This window comes from Nerophis ophidion, linkage group LG10, assembly GCF_033978795.1.
Source record: "Nerophis ophidion isolate RoL-2023_Sa linkage group LG10, RoL_Noph_v1.0, whole genome shotgun sequence".
Taxonomy (NCBI): domain Eukaryota; kingdom Metazoa; phylum Chordata; class Actinopteri; order Syngnathiformes; family Syngnathidae; genus Nerophis; species Nerophis ophidion.
Genome location: NC_084620.1, coordinates 4,718,056 through 4,739,150, shown reverse-complemented (window position 1 = coordinate 4,739,150; position 21,095 = coordinate 4,718,056). Strand labels below are relative to the sequence as shown.

General features: G+C 41.8%; 1 protein-coding gene across 5 annotated transcripts in view; it reads left to right on the top strand.

Annotated features, from left to right (window-relative positions):
- Window positions 1-342: 342 nt before the first annotated feature.
- The window catches only part of gnptab (N-acetylglucosamine-1-phosphate transferase subunits alpha and beta), a 48,271-nt gene continuing 27,518 nt past the window's right edge, over window positions 343-21,095 (top strand). For 2 of the 5 annotated variants that reach the window (XM_061912129.1, XM_061912128.1), the window contains exons 1-7: window positions 344-652; window positions 16,570-16,655; window positions 16,717-16,836; window positions 17,072-17,122; window positions 17,202-17,404; window positions 17,502-17,566; window positions 20,053-20,187. In XM_061912129.1, the coding sequence (XP_061768113.1) occupies window positions 491-652; window positions 16,570-16,655; window positions 16,717-16,836; window positions 17,072-17,122; window positions 17,202-17,404; window positions 17,502-17,566; window positions 20,053-20,187 (822 nt within the window). In that variant the 5' untranslated portion in view covers window positions 344-490. Of the gene's footprint in view, window positions 676-16,569; window positions 16,656-16,716; window positions 16,837-17,071; window positions 17,123-17,197; window positions 17,405-17,501; window positions 17,567-20,052; window positions 20,188-21,095 lie in introns of those variants that run through there. The other 3 variants (XM_061912127.1, XM_061912126.1, XM_061912130.1) reach the window with 3 other exon arrangements.

Sequence of the window (21,095 nt, the reverse complement as noted above, 5' to 3'; positions counted from 1 at the left end):
ATGGATGGATGGATGATGGATGGTATCGAAAGCAGCGCTAAGATCAAGGAGCAACAATATAGATGACGCATCTAGGCCTTTAAACTCTTATTCAGGCCACTTCGAAATGATATTTCGGCTTGTATTTGTAAAAAAAAAAAAAAGAAAAGAATAAAAAATAGAATATAACGCCAAATTATGTAGGGGGCCTCAACCCTAAAATAAGCCTAGTGACGCCCCTGGATGGATGGATGGAAGATCATTCACATCCGCAGGGTGGCAGTATTTCACCAATCAGGTTTGCAACAAAGCAGATGAGTATTGTTTATCCATCCTCCCCATCGCTGGAGGGCGACAAAGCGAGCAGCGGCGTGACGGCGGAAACCGTAGAGCCGCAGAAGAAGCGTCAAAGCGGATGGCTGTCATGTGTGCGGACGGTCAGCTGACAAGTCCGCCTCTCTTCTGATGTTTACTGAGTTGATTCTCTTGTAGTTCGCCATTTGGTTAATGAATGCGGCGCTATGCTTGGCCGAGGAGAGCAATGGTAGTCGTCAACTCGGTGCTCAAGCTGCTCCAGAGGCAGACGTACACCTGTCTGTCCCACCGTTATGGACTCTACCTCTGCTTCGGAGGCATCGTCCTCATGATCGTGTCTGCGTTCCAGTTCGGAGAGGTGAGGAGCCAGCCTTCATTTGGGTAAAAGTGCTGCTTTCTCCTAGTCTTGTCTCCCCACAGCTCGCCCCGCCAAACTCCACTCAGAAAAAGGACATTAGAAGCACAAACCATGACGAAACATCTCTTTTGCGCCTTTAAAGGCCTACTGAAATGAGATTTTCTTATTTAAACGGGGAGAGCAGGTCCGCGATATTGCCATATTTTTGCTGAAAGGATTTAGTAGAGAACATGGACGATAAAGTTCGCAACTTTTGGTCGCTACTAAAAAACCTTGCCTTTACCGGAAGTAGCAGACGATGTGCGCGTGACGTCAATGGTTGTAGAGCTCCTCACATCCGCACATTGTTTACAATCATGGCCACCAGCAGCTAGAGCGATTCGGACCGACAAAGCGACAATTTCCCCATTAATTTGAGCGAGGGTGAAAGTTTCGTGGATGAGGATGGTGAGAGTGAAGGACTAGAATATGAATTAATTAATTTATCCATCCATCTTCTACCGCTTATTCCCTTTTGGGGTCGCGGGGGGCGCTGGCGCCTATCTCAGCTACAATCGGGCAGAAGGCGGGGTACACCCTGGACAAGTCGCCACCTCATCGCAGGGCCAACACAGATAGACAGACAACATTCACACTCACATTCAAACACTAGGACCAATTTAGTGTTGCCAATCTACCTATCCCCAGGTGCATGTCTTTGGAAGTGGGAGGAAGCCGGAGTACCCGGAGGGAACCCTATAAAAAAAAAAAAAGGCAAGGGCGGTGGGAGTGATTCAGATGTTATTAGACACATTTACTAGGATAATTCTGGAAAATCTCTTATCTGCTTATTGTGTTACAAATGTTGTAGTGAAATTGTATAGTACCTGAAAGTGGGAGGGGTGTGGCCACAGGTGTGGTGACCGCCAGTGTCTCTGAGGGAAGCCACGCAGCGTGAAGAGAGAAGGACTAGAAGAAAGAAAAAAAAAGACGAGGGCAGTGGGAGCGATTCAGATGTTAGACACATTTACTAGGATAATTCTGGAAAATCACTTATTTGCTTATTGTGTTACTAGTATTTTTGTGAGATTATATGGTACCTGAAAGTCGGAGGGGTGTGGCCACAGGTGTGGTGACCGCCAGTGTCTCCGGTTGGAGGAGGTAAGAGAGTCCGCAGCTGCAGAAGGACGCAAGGTCCGACTTATTACCACAAAGGACTAGAAGAAAAAAAAAAGACAAGGGCAGTGGGAGCGATTCAGATGTTATTAGACACATTTACTAGGATAATTCTGGAAAATCCCTTATTTGCTTATTGTGTTACTAGTATTTTAGTGAGATTATATGGTACCTGAAAGGCGAAGGGGTGTGGCCACAGGTGGGGTGACCGCCAGTGTCTCCGGTTGGAGGAGGTGAGAGAGTCCGCAGCTGCAGAAGGACGCAAGGTCCGACTTATTACCACAAAGGACTAGAAGAAAAAAAAAAGACAAGGGCAGTGGGAGCGATTCAGATATTATTAGACACATTTACTAGGATCATTCTGGAAAATCCCTTATCTGCTTATCGTGTTACTAGTGTTTTAGTGAGATTATATTGTCATACCTGAAAGTCGGTGGGGTGTGGTGACGATGTGCGTGTGACGTCACTGGTTGTAGAGCTCCTCACATCCGCACGTTTTTTACAAGCATGGCCACCAGCAGCTAGAGCGATTCAGACCGAGAAAGTGACAATTTCCCCATTAATTTGAGCGAGGATGAAAGATTCGTGGATGAGGATGGTGAGAGTGAAGGACTAGAAAAAAAAAGGTGAGGGCAGTGGGAGCGATTCAGATGTTATTAGACTCATTTACTAGGATAATTCGGGAAAATCCCTTATTTGCTTATTGTGTTACTAGTATTTTAGTGAGATTATATGGTACCTGAAAGTCGGAGGGGTGTGGTGACCGCCAGTGTCTCCGGTGGGAGGAGGTAAGAGAATCCGAAGCTGCAGGAGGACGCGAGCTCCCATTTATTACCACAAAGGACTAGAAGAAAAAAAATAAAAAGACAAGGGCAGTGGGAGCGATTCAGATGTTATTAGACACATTTACTAGGATAATTCTGGAAAATTCCTTATCTGTTTATTGTGTTACTAGTGTTTTAGTGAGATTGTATAGTCATACCTGAAAGTCGGTGGGGTGTGGTGACCGCCAGTGTCTCTGAGGGAAGCTATGGAGGAGCCAGTCGCAGCTGCCTCTTTGACAGCTGCAGTAGGAACGACACAAGCTCCGCTAATGTTTATGGTAAGAGCCAACTTATTACCACAATTTTTTCACCGAAACCTGCCGGTTGACATGTGGTAGAGAAACATGTTCGCTTGACCACTCTGTTCCATATTAAAGCTTCACCGTCATCTTTCGGGAATGTAAACAAAGAAACACCGGCTGTGTTTGTGTTGCTACAGCCGGCTGCAATACACCGCTTTACACCAACATCTTTCTTCTTTGATGTCTCCATTATTAATTGAACAAATTGCAAAAGATTCAGCAACACAGATGTCCAGAATACTGTGGAATTATGCGATTAAATCGGACGACTTTTAGCCGTGAGCGGTGCTGGGATAAAATGTCCGCTACACCCAATGTCACAAGCACGCGTCGTCATCCCGCGACGTTTTCAACAGGATGCCTCGGGAGAAATTTAAAATTGCAATTTAGTAAACTAAACCGGCCATATTGGCATGTGTTGCAATGTTAATATTTCATCATTGATATATAGACTATCAGACTGCGTGGTGGGTAGTAGTGGGTTTCAGTAGGCCTTTAAATGCTTTCTTCCTTCCTCATAATGACATCCAACAACTACCGCGCCTGTACCGTTTGTCCACAGTAGGGTCACGTGCGAGCTGGAGCCTACCCCAGCTGGTGTGACACACTCTTGTAAAGTCACTTTATGTGACAGAGATATTTTTGTTTTTTATTTGATTTTTAATGTTTTTATTTGATTTTTTGGGGACGTCGTGGCGTGGTTGGGAGACTGGCCGTGCCAGCAACCTGGGGGCTCCTGGTTCAATCCCCACCTTCTACCATTGATTGATTGAAACTTTTATTAGTAGATTGCACAGTACAGGACATATTCCGTACAATTGACCACTAAATGGTAACACCCGAATACGTTCTGGGCGATATTGCGATATTTTTAGGCCATATCGCAATATACGATACATATTACGATTTTTTGCCTTGGCCTTGAATGAACACTTGATGCATATAATCACAGCAGTATGATGATTCTATGTGTCTACATTAAAACATTCTTCTTCATACTGCTACTTTTAAACTTTCTTGCAGAGAGGGAAATCACAACTAAGTAAGTTGACCAAAAGTGTATTTATTAAAGTTAATAAGCAATGGCACAAACATTCAAGTCATTCCCAAAACAGAAAGTGCAAGATTGTCGGAGACATTTTAAGTGTCAAATAAAAATGAGCTGCATAATAGGAAATCAAATAGTATTCGTCCTTCACTATGTGGTATGTTACTAAGGTTATGAAATTCTATTCATTCTCTAGCAGGTGACTTTTCAAATGATGCTACATATTAGTAGTAGTGCTACTTTTTATAGCAACGCTTTTGCCCCACACTTGACAAATTACGGTTGTCTGTTCGACATATTCCCGCTTGAAGCCGAACCACCGCCAGACGATGGAAACCCTGCTTTTTTTTATTGGGAATTAAGTCTTCCTTCATTTGTTACCAGATCCGCACCTTCTTTCTCTCGTACGGCTACGTTAGCAGCTAACGTAACCCAGTGTGCTACCTCTCTGCTCTTTGAGGGCGGACACGTATGTGAGGTATGACGTGACAGTATGTGACGTATGTAAGAATGTGCGCCTGCTTGTCTGTGAGAAGGAAAGACAGGAAAGAGTGAGAAGAGCCTGAAGTGTACGCCCGCAGCTAAAAGCAACTGCGTTAGAACCTTTTACTCGAATATTACAATATAGTCATTTTCTATATCGCACAAAGACAAACCAGCGATGTATCGTATGTATCGATATATCGCCCAGCCCTACACCCGAATACATTTTTCAACTTGTTTAAGTCTGGGTCCACGTTAATCAATTCAACCTCGTAACGTTCGTTGTGTCCTTGAGCGAGACACTTCACCCTTGCTCCTGATCGGTGGTGGTTAGCGCCTTGCATGGCAGCTCTTGCCATCCGTGTGTGAATGGGTGAATGTGGAAATAGTGTCAAATAGTAAAGCGCTTTTCTAACTTCAAGGTATTCAAAGCGCTGTACATGTATAACCCATTTACCATTTTAAAAAAGCGAGGCAGCACGGTGGAACAGGGGTTAGTGCATGTGCCTCACAATACCATGTAGTCCTGAGTTCAATCCCGGTCTCGGGATCTTTCTGTGTGGAGTTTGCATGTTCTCCCCGTGACTGCGTGGGTTCCTTCCGGGTACTCCGGCTTCCTCCCACCGCGAAAAACATGCACCTGGGGATAGGTTGATTGGCAACACTAAATTGGCCCTAGTGTGTGAATGTGAGTGTGAATGTTGTCTGTCTATCTGTGTTGGCCCTGTGATGAGGTGGCGACTTGTCCAGGGTGTACACCGCCTTCCGCCCAATTGTAGCTGAGATAGGCGCCAGCACCCCCAAAGGGAATAAGTAGTAGAATATGGATGGGTTATACTTGTATAGCACTTTTCTCTTTTCAAGGTCCTCAAAGTGCTTTGACTCTTATTTCCACACACTGATAGGGAGCTGCCATGCAAGGCCTTAGCCACCACCATCAGGAGCAAGGGTCTTGCTCAAGGACAGAACGTACGTGACTAGGGTGGCGGACACCTGGGTTACAACCGGGAACCCTAAGGTTGCTGGCACGGCCGCTCTACCAACCACGCCATTTTGTGAATGTTGTCTGTCTATCTGTGGCCCTGTGACGAGGTGGCGACTTGTCCAGGGTGTAAACCGCCTTCCGTCCGAATGCAGCTGAGATAGGCTCCAGCACCCCCCGCGACCCTAAAAGGTACAAGCATTAGAAAATGAATGGATGGATGGATATTTTATTTTGAAAATAATTTTGGATTATTTTCATAATATATTATTTATTTGAGATAGTTTTAAAAACATCATCAATGTAGATGTACGAATGCTAGGATTAATGCTAGAACTAGTCGATATCGATTCCTAGGAATATCCACAGTTCTCAATACCACGATAACGATAAAATAAAATAAAAAATGAGCCTATGTACTTTTAAATTCAAAACGTTATTGAAAAGTGTTTCATTGAGAGGAGCCAGATGAGGTGGTCAGGATGCCACCCGAACGCCTCCCTTGGGAGGTTTTTCTGGCACGTCCGACCGGTAGGAGGCCACGGGGAAGACCCAGGACACGTTGGGAAGACTATGTCTCCCGGCTTCCCTTGGGAACTCCTCAGGATCACCTGGGAAGAGCTGGACAAAGTGGCTGGGGAGAGGAAAGTCTGGGCTTTCCTGCTTAGGCTGCTGCCCCCGCGACCTGACCTTGGATAAGCGGAAGAAGATAGATGGATGGATGTTTCAAAATGTCAAGTATTTAAGATTGTGGGAACTATACATTTAAAAAAGAACAGCAGCGTTGTATAACCTCCCAGGATATCAAAACAAGAATTACTGTGCTTCTAAATATGATCACAAATACCAACAATAGTCAACTACATTACATGCTGGCTAAGATGGTAGAGCGGCCGTGCCAACAACTTTGTTTGTATCCAGCTTCCGCCATTCTAGTCACAGCCGTTGTGTCCTTGGGCATGACACTTCCCCCACCTTGCTCCTAAAGGGTTTGCGCCTTGCTATCCGTGTGTGAATAGATCAATCAATGTTTACTTATATAGCCCTAAATCACTAGTGTCTCAAAGGGCTGCACAAACCACCACGACATCCTCGGTAGGCCCACATAAGGGCAAGGAAAACTCACACCCAGTGGGACATCGGTGACAATAATGACTATGAGAACCTTAGAGAGGAGGAAAGCAATGGATGTCGAGCGGGTCTAACATGATACTGTGAAAGTTCAATCCATAATGGATCCAACACAGTCGCGAGAGTCCAGTCCAAAGCGGATCCAACACAGCAGCGAGAGTCCCGTTCACAGCGGAGCCAGCAGGAAACCATCCCAAGCGGAGGCGGATCAGCAGCGCAGAGATGTCCCCAGCCGATACACAGGCAAGCAGTACATGGCCACCGGATCGGACCGGACCCCCTCCACAAGGGAGAGTGGGACATAGAAGAAAAAGAAAAGAAACAGCAGATCAACTGGTCTAAAAAGGGAAACAGCAGATCAACTGGTCTAAAAAGGGGGTCTATTTAAAGGCTAGAGTATACAAATGAGTTTTAAGGTGAGACTTAAATGCTTCTACTGAGGTAGCATCTCGAACTGTTACCGGGAGGGCATTCCAGAGTACTGGAGCCCGAACGGAAAACGCTCTATAGCCCGCAGACTTTTTTTGGGCTTTGGGAATCACTAACAAGCCGGAGTCCTTTGAACGCAGATTTCTTGCCGGGACATATGGTACAATACAATCGGCAATGTAATGTTTAATGGAATGCACTTTAGGTAACATTTCAAGTGTAGTATAGTGCAACATAGATACAGACCAGTCACCATTTTACAAGAACAGCAGTGGCGTGGAACTTTCAAGTATATAAAACAAACAATGTTGTTAATATTTGTTCAAGATGGTGGTAGTGTGACATCACAATGGCCTTCTTAATTAAATAGGCTAGCCCAAACATGTATTTAAAGACACATCTTTGTGTTTTTGTATTTTTTTTGTGTGTCTACATTTCAGCATTTAATCATTACTTCATGCCTTTTTACAAAATGGTAAAATTCTTGTTTTTCTACATATTTTTCTACAAAGTGCCGTAAAAAAGAGGTGTGTTCAACAAATAGCCCGCAGGCCACACTTTGCCTTGCTGTTGAAGTAAGTAAAGCAGTGGTGTTCAAATTTTGCCGATTGACAGAAGAGTGTCTCTAAGCTGTTTTCTTAGCACTTGTGGAAGTGATAATGTCGGCTTGCACGCTGTTGCAATGCACACTCCCTGGCAATTGGTGGCGGATCAATTTGTGAGGTATTTACATTGTTGAAAAATAGTTTGTCAACTTTTCTGAGAAACAGCATTTTCCAAACAGATATAGAAATGTCTACTGTAGAAAACACTGCTTATCAGAAAGTAAAAGTGGAATGACACTAAGGTGAACATTATTCTTTTACAAACCCCGTTTCCATATGAGTTGGGAAATTGTGTTAGATGTAAATATAAACGGGAATTACAAATAATTTTCAACCCATATTCAGTTGAATATGCTACAAAGACAACATATTTGATGTTTAAACAGATACAAATTTTTGTAGTAAATAATCATTAACTTTGGAATTTGATGCCAGCAACACGCGACAAAAAAGTTGGGAAAGGTGGCAATAAATACTGATAAAGTTGAGGAATGCTCATCAAACACTTATTTGGAACATTCCACAGGTGTGAAGCCTAATTGGGAAAAGGTGGGTGCCATGATTGGGTATAAAAACAGCTTCCCAAAAAATGCTCAGTCTTTCACAAGAAAGGATGGGGCGGGGTACACCCCTTTGTCCACAACTGCGTGAGCAAATAGTCAAACAGTTAAAGAACAATGTTTCTCAAAGTACAATTGCAAGAAATTTAGGGATTTCAACATCTACGGTCCATAATATCATCAAAAGGTTCAGAGAATCTGGATAAATCACTTCACGTAAGCGACATGGCCGGAAACCAACATTGAATGACCGTGACCTTTGATCCCTCAGAAGGCACTGTATCAAAAACCGACATCAATCTCTAAAGGATATCACCACATGGGCTCAGGAAAACTTCAGAAAACCACCGTCACTAAATACAGTTCGTTGCTACATCTGTAAGTGCAAGTTAAAGCTATGCAAAGCAAAAGCCATTTATCAACAACATCCAGAAACACCGCTGGTTTCTCTGGGCCCAAGATCATCTAAGATGGACTGATGCAAAGTGGAAAAGTGTTTTGTGGTCTGATGAGTCCACATTTCATATTGTTTCTGGAAATATTCAACATTGTGTCATCCGGACTAAAGGGGAAGCGAACCGGTTATCGACGCAAAGTTCAAAAGCCGGCGTCTGTGATGGTATGGGGGTGCATTAGTGCCCAAGGCATGGGTAATTTACACATATGTGAAGGCACCATTAATGCTGATAGGTACATACAGGTTTTGGAACAACATATGCTGCCATCTAAGCGACGTCTTTTTCATGGATGCCCCTGCTTATTTCAGTAAGACAACGCCAAGCCAAATTCAGCACGTGTTACATCAGCGTGGCTCCGTAAAAAAAGAGTGCGGGTACTTTACTGGCTCGCCTGCAGTCCAGATCTGTCTCCAATTGGAAATGTGTGGCGCATTATGAAGCGTAAAATACGACAGCGGAGACCCCGGACTGTTGAACAACTGAAGCTCTACATAAAACAAGAATGGGAAAGAATTCCACTTTCAAAGCTTCAACAATTAGTTTCTTCAGTTCCCAAACGTTTATTGAGTGTTGTTAAAAGAAAAGGTGATGTAACACAGTGGTGAACATGCCCTTTCCCAACTACTTTGCCACGTGTTGCAGCCATGAAATTCTAAGTTAATTATTATTTGCAATTAAAAAAGTTTATAAGTTTGAACATCAAACATGTGTTTGTAGTGCATTCAATTGAATATGGGTTGAAAATGATTTGCAAATCATTGTATTCCGTTTATATTTACATCTAACACAATTTCCCAACTCATATGGAAACGGGGTTTGTACACTGGATGTTTACATTGTCACTTTAAAGACACTAACCTGTAAGGTTTTGGTTTTTTAACATTTTAGCTTGAAACAGTGGATGTACCTTCACAATTATCTGCACTTAAGAATACTTGTTGGGATAAATATAATTAGAACATTTCAGCACAGTGGCTGGTGCGTTAGTTTTGTGTGTCTGCCTCACAATACGAATGTCCAGAGTTCAATCCCGGGCTCGGGATCTTTCTGTGTGGAGTTTGCATGTTCTCCCCGTGACTGCGTGGGTTCCCTCCGGGTACTCCGGCTTCCTCCCACTTCCAAAGACATGCACCTGGGGATAGGTTGATTGGCAACACTAAATTGGCCTTAGTGTGTGAATGTGAGTGTGAATGTTGTCTGTCTATCTGTGTTGGCCCTGCGATGAGGTGGCGATTGATTGATTGATTGATACTTTTATTAGTAGATTGCACAGTACAGTACATATTCCGTACAATTGACCACTAAATGATAACACCCCAATAAGTTTTTCAACTTGTTTAAGTCGGGGTCCACGTTAATCAATTCATGGTACAAATATATACTATCAACATAATACAGTCATCACACAAGTTAATCATCATAGTATGTACATTGAATTATTTACATTATTTACAATCCGGGGGGTGGGATGAGGAGCTTTGGTTGATATCAGTACTTCAGTCATCAACAATTGCATCAACAAAGAAATGTGGACATTGAAACAGTGTAGGTCTTATTTAGTAGGATATGTACAGCCAGCAGAGAACATAGTGAGTTCACATAGCATAAGAACAAGTATATACATTAGAAGTACATTTGAGTTGTTTATAATCCGGGGAGACGGGATGTGAATGGAGGAGGGTATTAGTAAAGTGTTGAAGTTGCCTGGAGGTGTTGTTTTAGAGCGCTTTTGAAGGAATATAGAGATGCACTTACTTTTACACCTGTTGGGAGTGCATTCCACATTGATGTGGCATAGAAAGAGAATGAGTTAAGACCTTTGTTAGATCGAAATCTGGGTTTAACGTGGTTTGTGGAGCTCCCCCTGGTGTTGTGGTTATGGCGGTCATTTACGTTAAGGAAGTAGTTTGACATGTACTTCGGTATCAAGGAGGTGTAGCGGATTTTATAGACTAGGCTCAGTGCAAGTTGTTTTACTCTGTCCTCCACCCTGAGCCAGCCCACTTTGGAGAAGTGGGTTGGATTGAGGTGTGATCTGGGGTGGAGATCTAAAAGTAACCGGATTAGCTTATTCTGGGATGTTTGGAGTCTACATTTGAGGGTTTTGGAGGTGCTGGGGTACCAGGAGGTGACTTGTCCAGGGTGTAAATTCCTTCCTACCGATTGTAGCTGAGATAGGCTCCAGCGACCCCAAAGGGAATAGGCGGTAGAAAATGGATGGATGGCATTTTAGCATTATGTTTGTGTTCATTAAAGTAAGTGTGTTTATCCTAAACAATCCTGACGCTTTTTAAGCCTTTAAAAAATTTTTTTTTACCTATAACAGTAATATCGTACCGTGGTCTTAATACCATGATAATATTGTTGCGTGAGATTTTGATACCACTACATCACTAGTATGCATTGATGTATTTTTTGCATGACTGTATCAAAGTATCAGTACTTTAATCAATCCTACCCTGGACTGATCTACAGTTAGTCACAGCACACACATAGATGAAACATTCTCACCTATGGATAGTTCAGAGTCTCCAATTAACCCAGAATGTTTGTGTTTTGGGGTGTGGCTTAAAGCCAGAGTACCTGGAAAAACCTTAGTGAAATTTGCCTTCCTTATCATTGTAAACAATAAAATAATATTTTAAAAGATAAAAACTATAACAGACAAAAAAAAAAAATGCAGCACAAACAAAGAGGACACGTCTAGAAGATTTTGAAAAGGTGGAGAGCGGGGTTGGTTATGAATGATAAAACAACATAAAAAATAATTGTCAGACACATTAATTTTGTAGCACAAACAAATGAGACACGTTTGGGAGATTTTGACCGGGGTGGGTGGTTATGAATAATAACACGGTAACATTAAAACTATAATAGACAACAAAAACGCACTAAAAATGAATGGTACACATTTTGGGTAGGTTTTGACAATGTGTGTGGGCTGGTTCTGAATAATAAAACGATAAAAACTAAATTGTTACATGAGGGAACACACGGAAACGAATAGAAATAATAACAGAAGAAATTAACAAATTAAAAAGATGGTTTGACAAGAACAGACTATCTTTGAATCTCAGCAAAACTAAAACAATACTTTTCAGTAACAGTAAAAGGGAAAGTCAAACACAAATACAAATAGATGGAGTAGACATTGAAAGGCTAGAAGAAAACATATTTTGGGATGTACTAATAAAGGATAAAATGAACCGGAAATCTCATGTAAAACACATACAGCATAAAGTATCAGGAAACACATCAATAATGAATAAAGCAAAATATGTTGTGGACTAAAAATCACTTCACATTCTCTACTGCTCGCTAGTGTTAACACATTATTAGTTCTTGTGCAGAAATATGGGCAAACAACTACAAATGTGCGCTTTATTCACTAACGGTGTTAGAAAAAAGTTCAATAAGAATAATGCATAATGTTGGGTATAGAATTTATTGAATCAAAAATATTGAAATTCAGTGTTTCCCCACAGGTCAGGCATCTATTTGTGGTGGTGTGGTCGGCCGCCGGGGGTGGGGGTGGCAGCGGCAGCGATGACCAGGAAGAACGCAGAGTATATTTATACAATATTTACATATTTATATAATATGTAACTACAAGCTCCATTCACAGACAGAGAGTCCCATTGCTTTTATGAGCGGTCGAGCGAGTCAAAAGCCCCCCAAAAATTTTTGGAAATATATTTTTTTATTTGTGGCGGCCGTAATTCTTTCGTGGCGGGCCGCCACAAATAAATGAATGTGTGGGAAACCCTGAAATTCATTGACTTGCAAACATCTAGAATTATGTACAAAGCAAACCATAACCTGCTACCCATGAATGTACAACCATTCTTCTTAACAAAAGATGAGAAATATAACCTTAGAGGAAATTCTAATTTAAAACATTTGTATGCACGTACAACATTTAAGATCTTTACCACATCTGTATTTGGGATTACATTATGGAATGGATTGAGCAAGGAAGTCAAACAGAGCACTAATATTATTCAGTTTAAGAGACTGTTCAAACTCCAAGTGTTCACAAAATACAAAGAACAGTTCTGATGAACATCTTGAAGGGTAAAAAAATAATTATGTATTGTATTTGTTTACTTTCTTTTTTTACATTTATTTATTCACTGTTCTGTTACAAAAGGAGAACAAAGAAATGGGATAAAACTGCTATGATATGAAAAGGGGGGAGGATTAAAAAAGGTCTCCTTTTCGGACATGCTGTAATGCAACAACTGGAAACGTGATGCATTACATTTGTAATTGAATGGTACGCATGTTTGAAATAAACTGGAACTGAACTAAACTGAATCATGATACACACATCACATCATGCTATTGTTAGTACAACTACATCTATACACTGTTGAGCTAGCTTTGTACAAACAAAAGTGTAATGAAATGTCCGCCAATACTTTACATACACTGAAATATGATTGTTCATGTTTTTCGGTCAGTACAGATTGTTGTCCTATTGCGATATGTTTTGCTGTCGACGCAGTAGCCATCTTACAACTAATGCCATAGCATGCCGCCGCAAGGCGATGTGTTACAATGGTAGAAAAAGAGTTTCATCGTCCCCCGGAAACTCTTATAGATACATTGCTATCTCTGAGCCCAAATCATAAAAAATGTATCTCTGTGATTTATACCTCCTTAAACTCAGTTGCTCCAAACTCTTTATCAGTGATAAAAGCCTCGTGGGAGAGCGATCTTAACATCAACATATCTGATAAACTCTGGAACTCTGCCCTGAAACTGGTCCACTCTTCCTCGATTTGTGCCCGTCATGGTCTCATCCAATGCAAAGTAATCCATAAAATTCACTACACTAATGCAAAACTATCCAAAATCTACCCCACTGTTAGCAATACCTGTAATAGATGCAAACAATCTCCGGCTGATCATGTCCATATGTTCTGGTCCTGCTCTAAATTATGTTCCTTTTGGGAGGACATTTTTGAAACTATCGGAAAGGCATACGGTCAAGACTTTCCCTCCAACCCATTGTCAGCCATTTTCGGCATATGCCCTGATAACACATGCCCTGTGCCACTAAAACGCGCTGTGGCTTTTACGACCTTGCTGGCCAGGCGACTGATCTTGTTCAATTGGAAGCTGGCTCACCCCCCATCACACGGCCGTTGGATTAAAGAGGTTCTTTACAATTTAAAATTGGAAAAACTTAGGTTTTCACTAAATGGCTCTGCTCAAGTGTTTGAAAGTTCATGGAGTCCTTTCTTACTGCATGTCAACTCTCTTGACTTATGTCCAGACGCAGATGAGGAATAATCTCCCTTTTATTTAGTATTAGTATTATTTATTTTATTTTATTTTATTTTATTTTTTTCTCCCTTTCTCTCTCCTTTTAGTCTCTTTCTGTTTTTGGTTTTGTATGGGTGTATGTGTGAATGTGTGTGTCTTTGTCGTCTTACTTGTTGTTTGTGCCATGTGTCCCTGGTTGGTTCGACCTGAGTGGGGTGGGTGGGTGGTTTTAGGGGTAAAGGTATGAAGAATTCACTGACTCTAAAATTGTACTGTTTCGACTTGCACCTTTTTTCTGTATATGTGAAAAAGTCAATAAAAAAAGTTGGATTAAAAAGAGTTTCTCAGTGTGCACTCTTACAATAACATTGTCGCTACAGCTTAGTTATCATACAGGTTACCGTACATAAATGAAGTACTGTTGGTGTTTTTGGATGCATTTTTAAAGTGACATAGAGACTTAGACTTATTGCTCCCGTTTGCTGCATTGCTAGAACGAGCCAATTTACCGTATCCTTCAGAGTATAAGTCTCACTGGAGTATAAGTCGCACTTTGGGGGGAAATTTATTTGATAAAACCCAACACCAAGAATAGACATTTGAAAGGCAATTTAAAATAAATAAAGAATAGTGAACAACAGGCTGAATAAGTGTATGTTATATGACGCATAAATAACCAACTGAGAAGGTGCCTGGTATGTTAACGTAACATATGGTAAGAGTCATTTAAATAACTATAACATTATGGCGCTGCCCTAGTGGCTGGAAAAAGATGAAGGGAAAAAATATATTTTTTGTTTTCAATCAATCAATCAATGTTTACTTATATAGCCCTAAATCACAAGTGTCTCAAAGGGCTGCACAAACCACCACGACATCCTCGATAGCCCACATAAGGGCAAGGAAAACTCACACCCAGTGGGACGTCGGTGACAATGATGACTATGAGAACCTTAGAGAGGAGGAAAGCAATGGATGTCGAGCGGGTCTAACATGATACTGTGAAAGTTCAATCCACAATGGATCCAACACAGTCGCGAGAGTCCAGTCCAAAGAGGATCCAAGACACAGCAGCGAGAGTCCCGTTCACAGCGGAGCCAGCAGGAAACCATCCCAAGCGTAGGCGGATCAGCAGCGCAGAGATGTCCCCAGCCGATACACAGGCAAGCAGTACATGGCCACCGGATCGGACCGGACCCCCTCCACACGGGAGAGTGGGACATAGAAGAAAAAGAAAAGAAACGGCAGATCAACTGGTCTAAAAAGGGAGTCTATTTAAAGGCTAGAGTATACAAATGAGTTTTAAGGTGAGACTTAAATGCTTCTACTGAGGTGGCATCGCGAACTGTTACCGGGAGGGTATTCCAGAGTACTGGAGCCCGAACGGAAAATGCTCTATAGCCCGCAGACTTTTTTTGGGCTTTGGGAATCACTAACAAGCCGGAGTCCTTTGAACGCAGATTTCTTGCCGGGACATATGGTACAATACAATCGGCAAGATAAGATGGAGCTAGACCGTGTAGTATTTTATACGTAAGTAGTAAAACCTTAAAGTCACATCTTAAGTGCACAGGAAGCCAGTGCAGGTGAGCCAGTACAGGTGTAATGTGATCAAACTTTCTTGTTTTTGTCAAAAGTCTAGCAGCCGCATTTTGTACCAACTGTAATCTTTTAATGCTAGAGATGGGGAGACCCGATATGGTTTCTGTAGGAGGACAAACATGACACAAACTTCCCTAATTGTTATAAAGCACACTGTTGGTATTAAACATGCTTCACTGATTCAAGTATTTGGCGAGCGCCGTTTTAGCTTACTAATTTTGGCGGTCTTTGAACTCACCGTGGTACAAATTTCTCCGGCCTACTAGGACATGTTTTATGCCACTTCTTTTTGAGTCTCATTTTGTCAACCAAACTTTTAATGTTGTGCGTGAATGCACAAAGGTGAGTTTTGTTGATGTTATTGACTTGTGTGGAATGCTAATCGGGCATATTTGGTCCCTGCATGACTGCAAGCTAATCGATGCTAACATGCTATTTAGGCTAGCTATATGTACACAATGCATCATTATGCCTCATTTGTAGCTATATTTGAGCTCATTTTTTTTCCTTTAAGTCCTCTTAATTCAATTTATATTTCATGACACACTATCTGTATGTAATATGGCTTTTAAATTTGTTTTGCGGCTCCAGACAGATTTGTTTTTTGTATTTTCGGTTCAATATGGCTCTTTCAACATTTTGGGTTGCCGACCCCTGGTCTAGTCTCTGATATGAATGAGCTAAATAATAATATTTGATATTTTACGGTAATGTGTTAATAATTTCACACATAAGTCGCTCCTGAGTATAAGTCGCACCCCCGGCCAAACTATAAAAAAAAGAGCGACTAATCGTCCGAAAAATACAGTATACAAATTAGAATGCTTAAATAAACCCCAAAAAACTTCTTGTCTCTCATAAGGATTGTGAAAAATACGCAATATTTCCCCCCAAGAAGTGCAGTTCCCCTTCAAAAAGCGTAATGACACAAAGGACAAGTTTTACAGCACAAATATAACACAAATAATTTATTATTTTAAAATTTGCAATGGTGAGAATTTATATAGGTCAACTACACGCAAATGTTTCTGGATTGTTGTGTTGATTTGATTGCTCTCTCCGTACAGGTTGTAGTGGAGTGGAGCAGAGACCAGTATCATGTCCTTTTTGACTCCTACAGGGACAACTTGGGTGGTAAATCCTTTCAAAGCAGGTGAGGGGAATATGCACTGCATGCTGGTATTTGGATGAGATGGAAATCCATTCTCTTTTAGGCTGTGTCTGCCCATGCCCATTGATGTGGTCTACACATGGGTGAATGGCACCGACACGGCACTGCTGAGAGAACTGAAGGCCGCGAGAGAGAAACTGGCAGAAGACCAACGGGCTCTAAGGTGATTGATTGAAACTTTTATTAGTAGATTGCACAGTACAGGACATATTCCGTACAATTGACCACTAAATAGTAAGAACCCGAATACGTTTTTCAACTTGTTTAAGTCGGGATCCACATTAATCAATTTATGGTAAGCCCAGCCGGAAAGATTATTGTCATTTTCTCAGCGTTCACAGACAGATTATCGCCATTTTTTTAGCGTTCTCAGATTATACCATTTTTTTCCCACGCAGGGAACGTCTGGGGAAAAATGTAAGCGAGACGACAGAAGAGCCAAAAAACAGGTGATTCGTAATGACCGCTTGTCACTGCAGTTTAGTAAAAATGCTTCATGCCTGGATGCATTGGTCCGCCTTTACACAGGGCGAAGCTGGAATGTCTGCTGTCTCACTGTATCGTCGCACCTATGCTGGCGCTGGATCCCGCTCTGCCAGCAAACGCCAGCGCCAAGGAGCTGCCGTCGCTGATGCCTTCGCTCTCGGCCGCCAAGGAACTGCTGCGGTTCAACAAACCCGTCCACCCGTTCACCGCCACCTCCGTGCTCGTCTTCCATTCTCAGTCTGAAGGTAAGAACAAGCAATGCTTAGCATTTTACCCACCATTTTTTTGTTCAGGAAAAATTACTCCTGTACTCATTATATATTTTATATCCTTATCCTGCAGCCGAAAAAGCCTACAGCGATGCGTTCAAGGAGCACCAGAAATTCTCAGTGTCCAGATGTTACCTGGTGAGTAGGATTGCACGGTCGTTAACAAATTTTGCTTGACGATATATTAACCTACAAATTATTGCTGATAAGCGATATTATTGTCAACATTATTTTTTGTCCAATTTAACCTCTAATTAAACAATGCATTATAATAATGCAGGTGTACCCATTCTAATGCAAAAAACTTGTATTTCTCATGTAATTTAACATTGTAAATGTAATTTTAACTTTTGAATATCCAAATAAAATAAAACAAACAAATAATAAAATAAAATATAGTCTGTCTGTTACCAAAATGTTTTACCTGAATAAAATCCCAACCAAAAGCAATAAAACATTCTTTTCTGACCCTCATATACAGTATACACAACCAAAACAATAAATAATATGGCTAAATAAAGTTAATGTGGCCAAAATGATCAGTTATCATCATTATTGTGGTATTGTTGAATGTGCTCAAACAGTACTGATACCCACACTAAAATCTTTTAACAAAGTTTCTTTTTAAATAAGTAAAATAAATAGACACAAGATATATTTTCTTGGAAGAGGAAATTTGTTCTGTCTTCATAAAAGCCTGAATATTTGTATGTGTTTAATATTGTTATCTTCTTTCATGTTAACTTGTAAACATTAGAATGTTTTTTTAAGAATAACAAATTAGGTGATTTGTCTGTGGAGCAGTCGCTCAAAATGCTTCATGCCTGGATGTATAGGTCCGCCTTAGGAAACGACACAGTATATTACTGCAGCTAAATTAGTAGTCTTTGTAATTTGTTTTAGAATATTTCTATTGTCTTTTATATGCAACAAATACACAATATATTGCCAAAAGTATTTGGCCAACCATCCAAATGATCAGAATCAGGTGTCCTAATCACTTGGCCCAGCCACAGATGTAAAAAAAACAAGCACTTAGGCATGGAGACTGTTTCTACAAACATTTGAGAAAGACTGGGCCACTCTCAGGAGCTCAGTGATGTCCAGTGTGGAACTGTCATAGGATGCAACCTATGCGACAAATCCAGTCGTGAAATTCCCTCGAACCTAAATATTCCAAAGTCAACTGTCGGCTTTATTATAGGAAAATAGAAGAGTTTGGGAACAACAGCAACTCAGCCACTAAGTAGTAAGCCACGTAAACTGACAGAGAGGGGTCAGCGGATGCTGAAGCGAATAGTGCACAAAGTTTGCGCACATTCTGCACAGTCAGTTGCTACTGAGCTCCAAACTTCACGTGACCTTCCAATTAGCCCACGTACAATACGCAGAGAGCTTCATGGAATGGGTTTCCATGGCCGAGCTACTGCATCTAAGCCATACATCACCAAGTCCAATGCAAAGCTTGTAAAGCACGTCGCCACTGGACTCTAGAACAGTGGAGACGTGTTCTCTGGAGGGATGAATCACACTTTTCTATCTTGCAATCTAATGGACGAGTCTTGGTTTGGAGGTGGGTTTCACAGTGGAAGAGGGGTTAGTGCGTCTGCCTCACAATACAAAGGTCCTGAGTAGTCAGGGTTCTATCCCGGGCTCGGGATCTTTCTGTGTGGAGTTTGCATGTTCTCCCCGTGAATGCGTGGGTTCCCTCCGGGTACTCCGGCTTCCTCCCACTTCCAAAGACATGCACCTGGGGATAGGTTGATTGGCAACACTAAATTGGCCCTAGTGTGTGAATGTTGTCTGTCTATCTGGGTTGGCCCTGCGATGAGGTGGCGACTTGTCCAGGGTGTGCACCGCCTTCCGCCCGATTGTAGCTGAGATAGGCACCAGCGCCCCCCGCGACCCCAAAGGGAATAAGCGGTAGAAAATGGATGGTTTGGAGGTTGCCAGGAAAAGGGCACATTTCGAACTGCATTGTGCTAAGTGTGTAATTTGGTGTTAGAGGACTTATGGTGTGGGATTGTTTTTCCATTCTACCAACCTTGTGGGAACAGTTTGGAGCAGGCCCCTTCCTTTTCCAACAGGACTGTGCACGAGTGCACAAAGCAAAGTTCATAAAGGCATGGATGACAGAGTCTGGTGTGGATGAACTTGACTGGCCTGCACAGAGTCCTGACCTGAGCCCAATAGAACACCTTTGGGATGAATCAGAACGGAGACTGAAAGCCAGGCCTCCTTGACCAACATCAGTGTGTGACCTCACCAATGCGCTTTTGGAAGAATGGTGGAAAATTCCTATAAACACACCCCGCAATCTTGTGGACAGCCTTCCCGGGAGAGTTGAAGCTGTAATAGCTTCAAAAGGTGGACCGACATCATATTGAACCTTATGGGTTAGGAATGGGATGGCACTTCAAGTTAATATGTGAGTCAAGGCAAGTGGCCAAATACTTTTGGCAATATAGTGTACATTGTGTTATATGTTGTTATCGCAGGAGGCTGCAATATATATTGCGATATAGATTTTAGGCTATATTGCTATTGGTTACTTTTCAATTGTCACGCGATCTATAAAGAATGTCAGCATTTAATCATGGCCTCCTCGTGATCTACATATCCAGACGACAGACAAAGAGGCTCCAGGTCTGATCCGCATGCAGAGTCTGGCCTACCTCAGCGGCTTCCCAGGGTCCTTCAAGGAGACGGAGCAGTTGCGAGCCAAACTACCCTCCTTTGTCACTGACAAGATAAAGCAGGTAAGATGTCTTTTACAAAATATTTGTTTGTTGTATTACCATGTCAAATGTGTCCTGGAAAAATACTGGAAAGGCTTTAATTTACACACATTATTTAAAAGTGGTGTTTTTTTGTATGCAGTGGTACCTCAATTTAAGAGTGTTTTGAGCAGGGCCGGTTTTTGCCATTGGCAATGTGGGTGACCGATCAGGGTGCAATCTGTGAAGAAGCACGCACCCAAAAAAACCCAACAACTGGCCAGTTTTCTAGACCAGTGGTTCTCAAATGGGGGTACTAGAAGTTATGCCGAGGGGTATGTGAGATTTTCTAAAAATATTCTAAAAATAGCAACAATTAAAAAATCCAGGATGGACCGCTCGCCTGTATCGGTTGGGGACATCTCTACGCTGCTGATCCGCTTGAGATGGTTTCCTGTGGACGGGACTCTCGCTGCTGTCTCTGATTCGCTTGAACTGAACTCTCGCGGCTGTGTTGGAGCCACTATGGATTGAACTTTCACAGTATCATGTTAGACCCGCTCGACATCCATTGCTTTCGGTCCCCTAGAGAGGGGGGGTTGCCCACATCTGAGGTCCTCTCCAAGGTTTCTCATAGTCAGCATTGTCACTGGCGTCCCACTGGATGTGAATTCTCTCTGCCCACTGGGTGTGAGTTTTCCTTGCCCTTTTGTGGGTTCTTCCGAGGATGTTGTAGTCGTAATGATTTGTGCAGTCCTTTGAGACATTTGTGATTTGGGGCTATATAAATAAACATTGATTGATTGAAAAATCCTTTATGTATATATTTATTGAATAATACTTCAACAAAATATGAATGAAAGTTCATAAACTGTGAAAAGAAATGCAACAATGCAATATTCAGTGTTGACAGCTAGATTTTCGTGGACATGTTCCAAAAATATTGATGT